The 11755-nt window shown below is 47.9% G+C and overlaps 1 protein-coding gene across 1 annotated transcript; it reads right to left on the bottom strand.

Annotated features, from left to right (window-relative positions):
• Positions 1-2076: 2076 nt before the first annotated feature.
• On the bottom strand, positions 2077-6472 carry LOC135249803 (early growth response protein 1-like). Its single transcript, XM_064325376.1, has 2 exons — positions 5700-6472; positions 2077-4708 (listed from the first exon to the last, which is right to left on the bottom strand). The coding sequence occupies exons 1-2, from the start codon at positions 5905-5907 to the stop codon at positions 3375-3377; spliced, it is 1542 nt and encodes a 513-aa protein (XP_064181446.1). The 5' UTR covers positions 5908-6472; the 3' UTR covers positions 2077-3374.
• Positions 6473-11755: the final 5283 nt, after the last annotated feature.

Here is an 11755-nt window from a genome sequence, read left to right as displayed (position 1 = left end):
AAATACCTGGGGATCTTGCACAGACTAATTAAATTATCTTTCATCCTTTAGGAATAGCACTGAAATCTTCATTTCAGACAGGCGCCATTCCCTAAAAACTAAATAATAAGAACGTCCCACATTCTATCACTTCCATATTTTATCGTGAACGTGGATACACAAATGGAAAATATTTGAAGTCACAATGACCGTTTCTATTCTAGGAATAAGCAAACAAATTACAAGGCGTTCATTTCCTCCCCAAAATAAATGTTGTACGTCTATAGAGGATAGGCTAAAAAGATGGAAATAACTTGTTACATTTATATTTAGGACATTAGTAGATGATGTAAGGAGACTTACAAACTCGTTTATCCAAAAAGAGTTACGAATGATCAATTCAGCAGATTTGTCTTGAAGACATACATACTGCTACTTTATCACAAATAAGCATAAAATAAAAAGACTAAGAATATCTAAGCAACGTCACTTTGTGTATACCTGGAGAATGCTATAGCCTACTACTAACGGAATATTACAGACGAGATGCCGACTGATTTAATACACTGTTGTGCGAGAAATGGTAAAGGGCACATCCAGTGGAATGTTGGTAGTTACGTTAGTAACGGCTTTGTACTGGGCAGAACACTATAGGTAACTGGGTTTTTACGCACCTTTTATGAAAACGTATGTGTAAATAATAACATATAAAATACAAGTGTTATTAAAAACTGCATAAGACGTATTACATGTCACAAATTATTACTATATGATTTTAATAGACTCTCTCTCGCTCGCTCCGTGTATGTGTGCGTGCGTGTGTGTTCATGTGTGGCTGTTTTCCTCGCTTGTGCGGTAGGACGGGAGCACATTTTAATGGTGAATCGCATCTAATGACGCAAATTGATTCTCTGAATACGAGTCGTCCTTCATTTCCACTGATGGGTTTTTATTTTTGCTTGCTTTCCAATGAGGCAGCACGTCGCCAGCGCCTGTTTGGCTAAGCAGTGGAACTAGCGGCAGAACGAAATGGTACATCACAAAAATTTACTGTCAAGGCACATCGTTGTCATCACAGAGGACTTGCGCGGACGCCCCCCCCCCCCCCCAATCCCATCCCCAAACTCCCCATCTCCTCCATTGAAACGCATGGAGAACAATATCCTTTGCCAAAAAAAACCGGAGAGGACCAAACATTTGAAAGCTTCTGAAAAGGACATTAATAAGTCCGCTTTCATTTTTTAACAGTGCATGATACTTGGAGGGGACGGGAGATACTGAATTCATAGCTTTAAGCTTTAAGCTTTAAGCTTCATAGACTTTGAAGATTAACAGGCAATGAAGAATACCTTCGAAAAGCTTCCATTATCCGCAGATGTATTCAGAGCTCTTGTCGTGTGGGATGAGAGGAAAGGCAGATCCCAAGCACGTGATTTAACACCTAGTTGAATTTTTGAGTGGCAGGTAAGTTTTTCAATGGTGGGGAAATCGAGTCATAAAAGGGACTTTCGGCGGTGTGTGTGACTCAAAATGTTGTGCCTTTTCAACGCGGTATTATGCGAAGAAACAGAGAAACAAAAAAGGGGGCTTATTTCCTGTGGACTGGGGAGTAGAGCGAAACCCTGGAGCGTCTCGTGACTCACCATGACCACAATACCGAGCTCTCGAATGTGGCGCGAGTGAAGTTTACTGTACATTTCTCCAAACCGCAGTAGGTGTCACTGTCCATTATCGCTGGAAAAAACCTCTTGTTTTTTTTTTTTTTTTTTTTTTTTTAAATCTCAACCCCTGCCTGGGGAAATGGGAGCGTGATTATACAGGTGTATGTGGGTAAGACTGACAAAGCGTTGTAAAAATATGACGGCCTCTATCAGATGCGCGAAGGGATCTTTAATTAGGAGAGCAACGGACCGCGTGCGTTAAATAACCTGACACCCAGTTGCTGTAGCTTTCAAATTCCTTTGTGGGGTTTGTTAGGATGAAAACGGTGTTCACGTTATATTAGAATGTAAACTTACAGCGCTGTGTTCTTTCATTTCTGTCCATGACAAGCAGTCGTTTTTGCCGTGCGAAAGAAAGGATAAAACAGAAAAGAGATTATATATATATATTTATATTTTATTCATATTTCATCTCTGGGAGGATATCTTGTACATCAAATATCCCATTGGCAGTTAAGCGCATTCAATGTGTTTAGAAGCCAGAAACAGTCACTTTGTTTAACAAACACAATTACAAAATAAAAATAACCACAAAATAATGAACTGCATGTAAATAACATACAAAAAATTCCCATGCCTACTCAGTAGGTAACTACAACATTCCAACTTCTGAATATGAAGATATTTACACTTCAGTTACAAAAATAGACTTTAAAGATTCTCTTTTTTTGCTTACATTCTACATAAATGAAGCAGTGCCTGCAGTCTTTCCGTATGGTCCTTTAAAATGACTCTTACATTCTGTAAAAAAAAATATCCCGTTACACTTTAAGGCTAGATGCTGCGCATCCAATCGCACGTCAGAAACATCAGCAAGGCTTCACAAAAGGCACCAGAAACGTTTGAAAACTTGTTTTTTTGAACATTTTTTCTTCCTTTTTTTTTACACAGACCTTTTTTGCCACATTTTTGGAAAGAGAGAGAAAGTACCATTGGGTGATATTTACAAAATAACATAAACGTAACGCCACTCTTACACATGCTTTGAATACTTTGAAGTGCTTCTTTTTTCCCCCCCAAAACAAAAAGTCAAAAACGTACCACAGCATTATTCACTACATAAGAGAGAAAGTATCTATAAAATATGGCCAAATAATACAATGTAAATATGCCAAGAAGTTTCCACATCAACAGTACCAAAGAAAGAATGAACAAAAACATGGCACAATGTATACAATATCCATATACTGTAGATTATGTATATCATCAAAGTCTGTCATCTGTCTCTGGTGGTTAGCAGTTCTGGTTGTGTTGGTGATCCTGGGTCTGAGTCGCTGAGAACTGAGACTGTTTAGGCATTAAACCCGACTGGGATGAAGTCCCTTCTTATCTTTCTCTTCTATTTTTATTTTTTTTACAAAAATGTCAGTTCAGAATCCCTGTCGAAGCCTGTTGTCACTTTGTCTTTAAAATCTCATTAGTTTCTGAAGAGCTGTGATTGAATTAAAGGAGGACGAAAAAAAAAAAAAATCCCTTTTTTGTTTTCTGCTGTCTTTGCTTGGCGGGTGTCTTAGTTTCAGTCTGTTCAGTTCAGGTACCTTAAGCTGACGCCCAGCAGTGGAGTGGGGGGAGGGGGGTAAAAGTGCTTTTTGAAAAGGAGTAACGAGTCTTTGTGATGATGTTTGTGCGGAGGACGGAGAGCTGGAAGTGGCGGGCGCTGGAAGGAGGCGCAGATTAGCAGATCTCGATCGTCCTCGGAGAGAGAGTGGACTGCAGTTCTGAGAGGGGCGTGGCCACGGGCGAGCTGTAAATATTCGTGGCCAACGAGGAGGGGAAGGTGGTGGCCACCTGCGTCTGGAAGGTGCTGGAGACGGAGGGGTAGGTGGTGGCGATGGAGGGGGAGGGGTACGAGGCGTGGACGGGCGAGGAGTAGCACGAGGGGACCGGGGAGGGGTAGGACGAGACGGGGGAGGAGTAGCTGGAGGCGGGGGAGGGGGCGGAGATGGGGACGGGCCCCCCCACGGTGGTGGCGGCGGCGGCGGCGGCGGCGGCCACCTTCTCGGCCTTCTTGTCCTTCTGCCGCAGGTGGATCTTGGTGTGGCGCTTGCGCTCGTCGCTGCGGGCGAACTTGCGGCCGCAGACGTCGCAGGCGAAGGGCTTCTCGCCGGTGTGCGTGCGGATGTGCGTGGTCAGGTGGTCGCTGCGGCTGAAGTTGCGCATGCAGATGCGGCACTGGAAGGGCTTCTGGCCCGTGTGGATGCGGATGTGGCGCGTGAGCTCGTCCGAGCGCGAGAAGCGCCGGTCGCACGTGTCCACGGGGCAGGCGTAGGGCCGCTCGTGTGGCGGCGTCTTGCTGGGCCGGTTCGGGTACTTGCGCATCCGGGCGGGCCGCACCAGCTGGGACTGGTACATACCCTTCAGGTCCTGGGACCCCGTCTGGGTGGCGAAGGCCTTGATGGTGGACAGGGGCGTGAGGGAGGGCTGCTGGCCCCCCTGCGTCTGGAAGGGCTTCTGGTCGACGGGCACCAGGCCGATTTCGCTCTGCGCCTGGGTGAAGAGGTAGTCTGGGATCATGGGCACGGGGAAGCTGGAGGGGCAGGGCTTGCTGTTGGCGTAGCTGGGGGGCGGGTACTGGAGGGCGCCCCCCGCGGGGCTGGGGAAGGACTGGCCCCCCTGCTCGGGGAAGAGGTCGGGGCTGGCGCTGGAGTAGGTGGGGGCGGCGGAGTAGATGGGGTTGGGCTCGCTGTGGTGGACCGAGCAGGAGAGGCTGGAGCTCTGGGACGGGGCGGAGGTGGAGGAGGAAGACGAGGAAGACGAGGTGACCGAGGAAGAGGAGGAGGAGCTGGTCGGAGCAGCGGAGGAGGACGGCGCGGACGTGGTGGTGGGGGGGTTCATCCCCACCAGCCCGCTGACCAGGCTGAACAGTGGCTCCGCCCACAGGCTGTTGCTGCAGTTGGCGGGCTCCAGGGTGAAGCGGCCCGTGTAGGAGATGGGGGGGAGCCGCTGCGTGGGGTAGCTCTGCTCGGCCAGCGGCTTCTCGCAGTTCAGGGAGATCTCGGGCAAAGTGTCTGCAACAACAGCAATGGGGAGACGCAGAGTTAAACACCTGCTGACCCGCCAGCACGCAGCCGCTAACCTGCTCAGAGCCAATAACCCGCTAACCTGCTCACAGTCAATAACCCGCTAACCTGCTCACAGTCAATAACCCGCTAACCTGCTCACAGCCAATAACCCGCTAACCTGCTCATAATCAAAAACCAGCTAACATTCTCAGCCAGTCAAAAGCCTGCAAACCCGCTTGCTAGCAGCCAAACCTAAGCCACTCGCCATCGCCATCTGTACCAGCCACAATTCCAGCATGTTCCCGCTGCCGTCTGGTTTTAAGATTCCAGGACGGTAGTAGCGGGGGGAACCTTTTTGGCTGATGCAGGGAGAGGAGCAGGTGCTGACGCAAAGCAGGGGTATCCCCCCCCAACCCCCCCCCCCCCCAATCGAATTCACACACTGCCCCATGTTTTCATCACCCCCTGATTTCAGTGGACCCACACAGCTGATATCCTCTGCTCGTGCCTGCTTCTCTCTCCCTCTCCATCCTTCTCTCTCTGTCTATTTCTCTCCCTCCCTCTCTCTCTCTTTCCATCCCTCACTCTCTCTCTCTCTCTGCTTTGCCTCTCATTCCATCAGTGCAGGCTTTCTCATTGCCGAGTCTGCAACTCTTTGCTGCTTTGACCGATGCAGTTTTAATTTACCGTCGGTTTACAGCCACTGGTCTGACACGGTCATTTTAAATAAATATAAGGACCTGAATTATTCAAAGCCTCATTCTAGACTTCCCATCCTTCATTCCAACTGACATCAAACGCAACGTTACAGCAGGAACCCCATAAAATAAACACTCTCAGCTTTAGTCATTCTAACTAGCTTTTAAATTCATTTACATGCACAGCTGCAGTATTTTTCATGCACTAAGATGCACATAAAAGCAAATATGCATCTGCCCCCCCACCCCCGCATGCACTAGCCCCCTCGTGCAGAAAAAACAGCAGATTGCTCTCGTACCTCCCGCAAGGTGCTCGAACTGGTCTCCTGCCTCCCCCGTCCCGAACGCGGAGCCCTCTGCGGCCGAGGCGGCCAGGAAGGAGGCGCCCGAGTTGAGGATCATCATCTCCTCCAGCTTGGGGTAGCTGTCCATGGGGGAGTGGGGGAAGCTGAGGGGGTCGGAGATCTGCAGGGCTGGCAGGAGCATCTCTGTCTTGGCTGCAGCCATGCGGCGAGCTCGCTCAGGGGGTCTCCTCTTCCGTGGAGGCGCTGGAGGCTTTTGGGAGATCTGCGCGCACTGCGCACGGGAGCTCGCAGGTGAGGGGGATTACCTGCAACACCTCAGGGGACCGACGGACAGATGCTACCGGTCACGGTTTCTCTCTCCGACGGCTACGTTCTGGAAGACCTCCACTTTTTTTTCTCAGTCTGCTGGCTTTGCTGCTGCTGCTGCTGTTGTTGTTTTTTTTTTCCTCTTCAAGAGAAAAAAAATCCACTTGTTGGTTAAAAATTATTATAATGATGAAACGTGTCCTTTTTGTTCATTCCACACACACAAAAAACTGAAAATGAATGAAAATAGATTTTTTTTGTTGTTGTTGTTGTTGACAGATCTGTTTTCTTGATGTATTCTGCACCTTATTTTTTCCCTTTTTTAGGTTAGTGATTATTTCACTTGTTGAAACGTGTTTCTCAGAGAGAGAGAGATAGCGCTTTGCGTGTCTATCTGCTTCGCTCTGAACTGGCAGTGGCTGTGTTGGGCTCTGTGGGCTCGTTCTCTATTTAGAGAATCCCCACTCCTTTATATATCCTCCTACTCGTGACGTAGATGTCCATATATGGACTGAAGGAAGCCCATATTTAGGCACTGCAGTGGAGGACACATGACGTTTGCCTGGGGGAAAAGGCAGCGCGGGGCGACTGAATTAAGCTCGTGCAATAAATCGAGAGGAGAAGCCCAATCGTTTTCCCGTCCCGCTCGAATCAATGCACCTCCAGCTGTAAATCCCACTATAAAAAATGAAATGCAACGTTTGCCTCTTCGCCAGTGGCTCCAGCTAAACGCGGATTTCCCGTCTGCGCGGGAGCCTCGCACTTGCCGGAAGACCCAGCTCCGTCATGCCATATAAGGTCGTGTCTACAAAAGGACCGATTCCGGTGGGTTCCACTTCCTTGCCCTTATTTGGCATTTCCTGATGTAGCGCTGATCGGAGCTTGGCAGCGACTGAGAGACGAGAGCCCGGTTGAAGTCCAGCTCTGGGAGCAATAACTAATGTCAGCAGAATTTTATACTTTCGCTAGCGCTGGCGGCCACCTCGACAGATGATTTACTTTGGTCCAGGTTCACTGTTTACTGCTGCCAATACTGATGAATTGCGAAGTATCCTATTTAAAAAGTCAAAATGTGAAATGAAAACGCATTTGCAGTAAATCTCCCCCACCCGCTCTCTGAAATACATGCTCGGGCTATTCGCTCTAGCTTTAACTATTAAAATAATTATGAAATCAACGTGCACGTATGAATCATAATAATACCATAGCTGCATATGATGAGCGAATATATAATACTATCGTTTATTATGTCATCTGTCACCCAGTTTGCAATGCAGTAGAATCTCTCTGTTACGGGGAGAGAAGGGGTCATTGGCGAGTTTGTTTTTGTGTTATGTTATGCGCCGTCTTGTGTTATGTAGGCGGGAAAACAAATCGATGTTTGTGTTTTTTCCGTCTTTATTTTGCATTTACATTGGTAGGCTACTGGGATCGAGATGTTACCTTATAGTGCAATGGCACCACTGCAAATAACAGCGTGAGCGCGTACTTTACCGTTCGCTGTCATGAGAGAGAGAGAGTTCTGCGGGCGAACGCGAGAGTGAAAGTTGTGCTTTCTGCTAACATTTAATAATATTATTTCTGCGGATTTTCCGTGTGGTACCCTGTGCCCAGGTGGCGCGACACGGGGTACCCAGACGAAGTTACACAAATATTGCTGCGGGGGCGGGGTGGTGTTGGGACCAGTAACAGACGCGCGCGTCTGCTCGAATAGCGAGCGCAAGTAAACACAGCGAGCGCAAGTAAACACAGCACGCGGTGAACATTTTTGTGGCGAAAAGTCGGTTGAAACGCCGTCTAGGCGTTCAGGTGAAGCATTTGGTTTAAAAGTGAAAGTTTTCTAGCCGACTTGGGCGTAGCCAGGCTACAGCCTATGCAGGTAAAACCTGATCTGTATTGGGGTTAACCTAGTCTGTGTTTATGTCAAAACGCCTCTCAACCTAGATGTCCACCCCTCTAGACGTGTAGATTTCGGATTTTGCTCACTGGGTTGCTGCGCAGGCGGGTTTCACTGACGGTTTTTTTCACTGCAAAAATGCAGTATGAACTCGAGTTTTATCTTCGACTCCACGCACCACAGGTGACAACAGGTGCAAACATAGACGTGAATAACTTGAAACTTTGTACTCAGATCATACCTTATCAGACTGTCCAAAGCAACGCCCCCTCAGACTGAATAATAACTAATTCTTAATGACTGCAAGAATTCGATCGATTAAATAGTGACATATAACCTAGCCTATCAGCGACGCATTTAATTTATGTTATTGTGCAATAAACCTAATGCAAATAGGCTATTCAACTGATAAAATAGTGACCACAAGTATTTCAATCTTGAAATGTATTGGTTCGCATTGTACGAAATAGCTACCTCTGAATAGACGAGGTAGGATATGCACACTACCCGTGCGGGGATTGTCGTGCATGAGATCATTATTTTAAACCAAATACTGACACATGGGAGTAGGCTACGATTAAAAGCGTTCCATCTAAATTTGAAGCACCAAAAATTCAGTCCGTTGCACTTGATCATTACAGGCAATAAAAACAGAAGTGGACCAAAAAAATTGTTCGGCTCCTATATATAAGAATCAAGGCACGCTTTTCTGCAAGTAGGCTACACATCTCCATCGTGCAATAATAATGTTTATTGCCCATGGATCACATGGGACAGAAAAATCAAACTTTGAACTCCAAAAGACAAAGTGCGATCTTTCCTTTTTAATTACTACACATTATTTCCCAGAATCAGCTCTGGTAGACGGTAAAGCGACTGGTCCACATATGCAACAAAAAGGGCATTCGAAAATAAAGTGGTTTAGATTTGTGCTGATCGCAACCGAACTGGGAAATGTCTAATACAACGAAAAGATGTCCACACCAGCATTGCAACTCGGCGTAAATTAGTTTATGCTATTTTAGCTCGAGGCGAGGCGCGAGCCTAGCCATTAATCGGAGGGGTGTCCCTGGTTCGATACACGGGAATTCTCCACACCACTCACCTCGCGCAACCGATATTAATAATGACTTGCAACGAGCAGTCGAAATGAGAGGAGCGAGACACAAACTCCCTGCTCGCGTTACCACAAGGGAAGGGATTATTCGCCGGTTCGCGACAGACGAATCGACATGTTGCCACAGTCGCTGACTCAATTCAAGTCTGCAACCTAATTACTAAACCGTTACTTCGTTGTGCACACGATAACGAGTTGTCCCTATTTCGGACGACTGCGCTTAAAAGCGGCGCTCAATCGACCTCTACTGGGTCTCTTTAATGAAAGCCCACAGTCTCCCCCGCGCGCGCACTCCGCTGGATTACTGCCAGGTATATTCCTCCGACGCAGTAATATCTCACTGAGCATGCTCACAAATTGGCTTCTGTTGCCTGTCGATCGAGGCCGAAAGTGCCTCGCCGCGTCCCGTTCCTATAACGTGTGTCAATACACTGCTACCCAGCAGGCACTTTTTAAAAGTCGCTCTGGATTGCGGGCAGTCTGCAAAACGGCTAAATGCTAATGAAAGCGTAACGTCGTGAAAGAATGAGACACAAAATCACAAAACGCGGTATATAACGGTGATCATGAAACAGTGCTTCCCAGGGTTGTTCTTGAAGGGGGTCAGTGTTTGTAATGAGAATGACGATGATACATATTATGTGATACCTGTTCTCTGATGACAGTTAACCTGGAGCACAAACATACATCTTTCACGTTAACGCATAGAGAAAGACCCGTCCGAGGCACAACAGGTGTTATGTAATGAAACGATAAATAAATCACCGAACAAAAATATTCAGGAGCAGGTGAAGATACCATGGTGCCGTCTGTCCCTGTGTCGAGAGATTAGACGTTGTCATGGCGGCAGATGCAGACGCACTGTGTTTAGATTCGAAGGCATTTGTAAGAGGATTTGCAGTCGCGGTAGCAATGGCGCGGGGATAAACTAGTGGGGCAGCAGCTTGCCGACATCAGCTGTCGGAAAAAACGCAGTGGCTTTAAAAAAAAAAAAAAAACAAAACAAAAAAAAAACAGACATGTCCTTAACCCTTTGAGGTGTGATCAGAATGTTCTTAACTGAACATTCTAATGCTGATGTAACAATCACTGCTGGTGACTGAAGACAATGGAGTTTTAGAACACTGAATTTTGGAGAGAAAAAAAACCAATTCCAGCAAAAATGAAGCATCCCTTCTGCTCTACAAAGGGTTAAAACAGGGGAGGATAGCCGCAGGAGCTAATCAGCGTGGGCAGATGAAGTAGCAGCAACACAGGACCAAAAAGATGAGAGATACTGCGCTGTTCGAAGTTTCTCTTTTTTCATTTTCTTGTTATTGTTTTGTTTTCTTTCTGTGTGCTCTGTGGCGTTGGCGGATGTGCAGCTCGGCCTGGCTGCCGGAGCGGGGCTGGGGGGTGGGGGTGGGGGGGGAGGCGCGTGTCATCCCCCGGTCCGGCCCACGCACCCGAGGAGCGCTCCGGAATCCTCTCGCCTGGCGGGTCTGCACCAGAACGGCGGGCTCTCCCCCTCGCCCACGCAGGCCACGCCCCCCCCTGTCCTCCCGCGCCAGTTAATGTTTAATTAGGCCCCGGTCTCTCGCTCACGGAGGCAGAGAGAGAACGAGAGAGGGATCCTCACACCTCCGCGCTCAGCAGGAATTAGTCACCGCGGCAGCAACTGTCTCCTCATTGTCTCCCCCCCCCCCCCCCCCAAACTCCACCCCCCCCCTCCATCCAGAGCATCATCTGCTGTAAGGACCGCTGAGGTGAAGTTGGCACGCATGGCTATTAGCTTTAGGGGGAAAAAAGGTCGTTGTTTTTTTTCCACAGTCATGTATTTGTGCTTTGAAGAGGAAGGAGGAAGGAGGAAGAGGAGAGCATCGTAGCACAACTGGGCTCGTAACTCAAAGGTTGTGGGGTCGCGTCCCGGCTAGGGTGAAACCCTCGCACCCTTAAGCCTCATACTGAACCTTAACTTCTCCGATTAAAAGTCCCGCTTTATAAATGTATGTAAAAAAGAGTCATTTGTGTAATTTGCTCTGGGTGAGATAATCTACTAAATGAAAAAATGTGAGGGAAAAGTACAACAGAGTTGTGTGGGTGCGTATCATAAATCATATTTATTTTGTGCAGCGCTTTTTACTAAGAGCGCTGTCACAAAGACGCTTCACAGAGTAGCAGATGATATTTTATTATGATATTAATATTAATAGCAGCAGCAGTAACGTTTTGCGTGGACAGTGTGTAAACAGTCTGTTTTACTCAACAAAGGCTTCCACTGAACACTCAATGCCGCCCCCCCCCGGCACGTCCAGCTTCTCCACACAGACTCATTTCGGTCCCGAACGTTTAATCACTCAGGAGTCAATAAACACCACCTCGCCCAACCTAATACCCACAGAGAACCCCCTGGGGGTTTGGGGTGGGGGGGTGGGGGGGACCGGGGGGGGGGCGAGCTGCTCCAGTTGTATCTGACTTATTTGCAGTATAATGTCGTCTAACAACTTTTCGCGGGAGGAAGAGTACCGCACGCTGTGGAAAGGGATCGGCCGAGGCCTCCCCTCGTTAGCGCATGCTAACGGGCTCCCGTTCATGACATGCCCGCTGCTTTACCGCCAGAACGTGGCGACGACTCCGGTGACCGTTTTGCTGGCGCCGACGGTCGAGTTTTTTAAAACGCTGCCAGCGTTTGGAGTGGGTTTATTTACTGGCCATCTCCATTTGCGTTCACCTTTATTTATAACAATTATT

The sequence above is a fragment of the Anguilla rostrata genome, chromosome 3 (genome assembly GCF_018555375.3).
Source record: "Anguilla rostrata isolate EN2019 chromosome 3, ASM1855537v3, whole genome shotgun sequence".
Taxonomy (NCBI): Eukaryota; Metazoa; Chordata; class Actinopteri; order Anguilliformes; family Anguillidae; genus Anguilla; species Anguilla rostrata.
This window is presented reverse-complemented; position numbering and strand designations above follow the sequence as displayed.

Bases quoted from the DNA above. Each gene is read 5' to 3' on its own strand.
- LOC135249803 (XM_064325376.1), bottom strand. From the start codon at position 5,907: ATGGCTGCAGCCAAGACAGAGATGCTCCTGCCAGCCCTGCAGATCTCC. The intron at 4,709-5,699 runs GTACGAGAGCAA...CTGTTGTTGCAG, and splicing joins GTTCGAGCACCTTGCGGGAG to ACACTTTGCCCGAGATCTCC.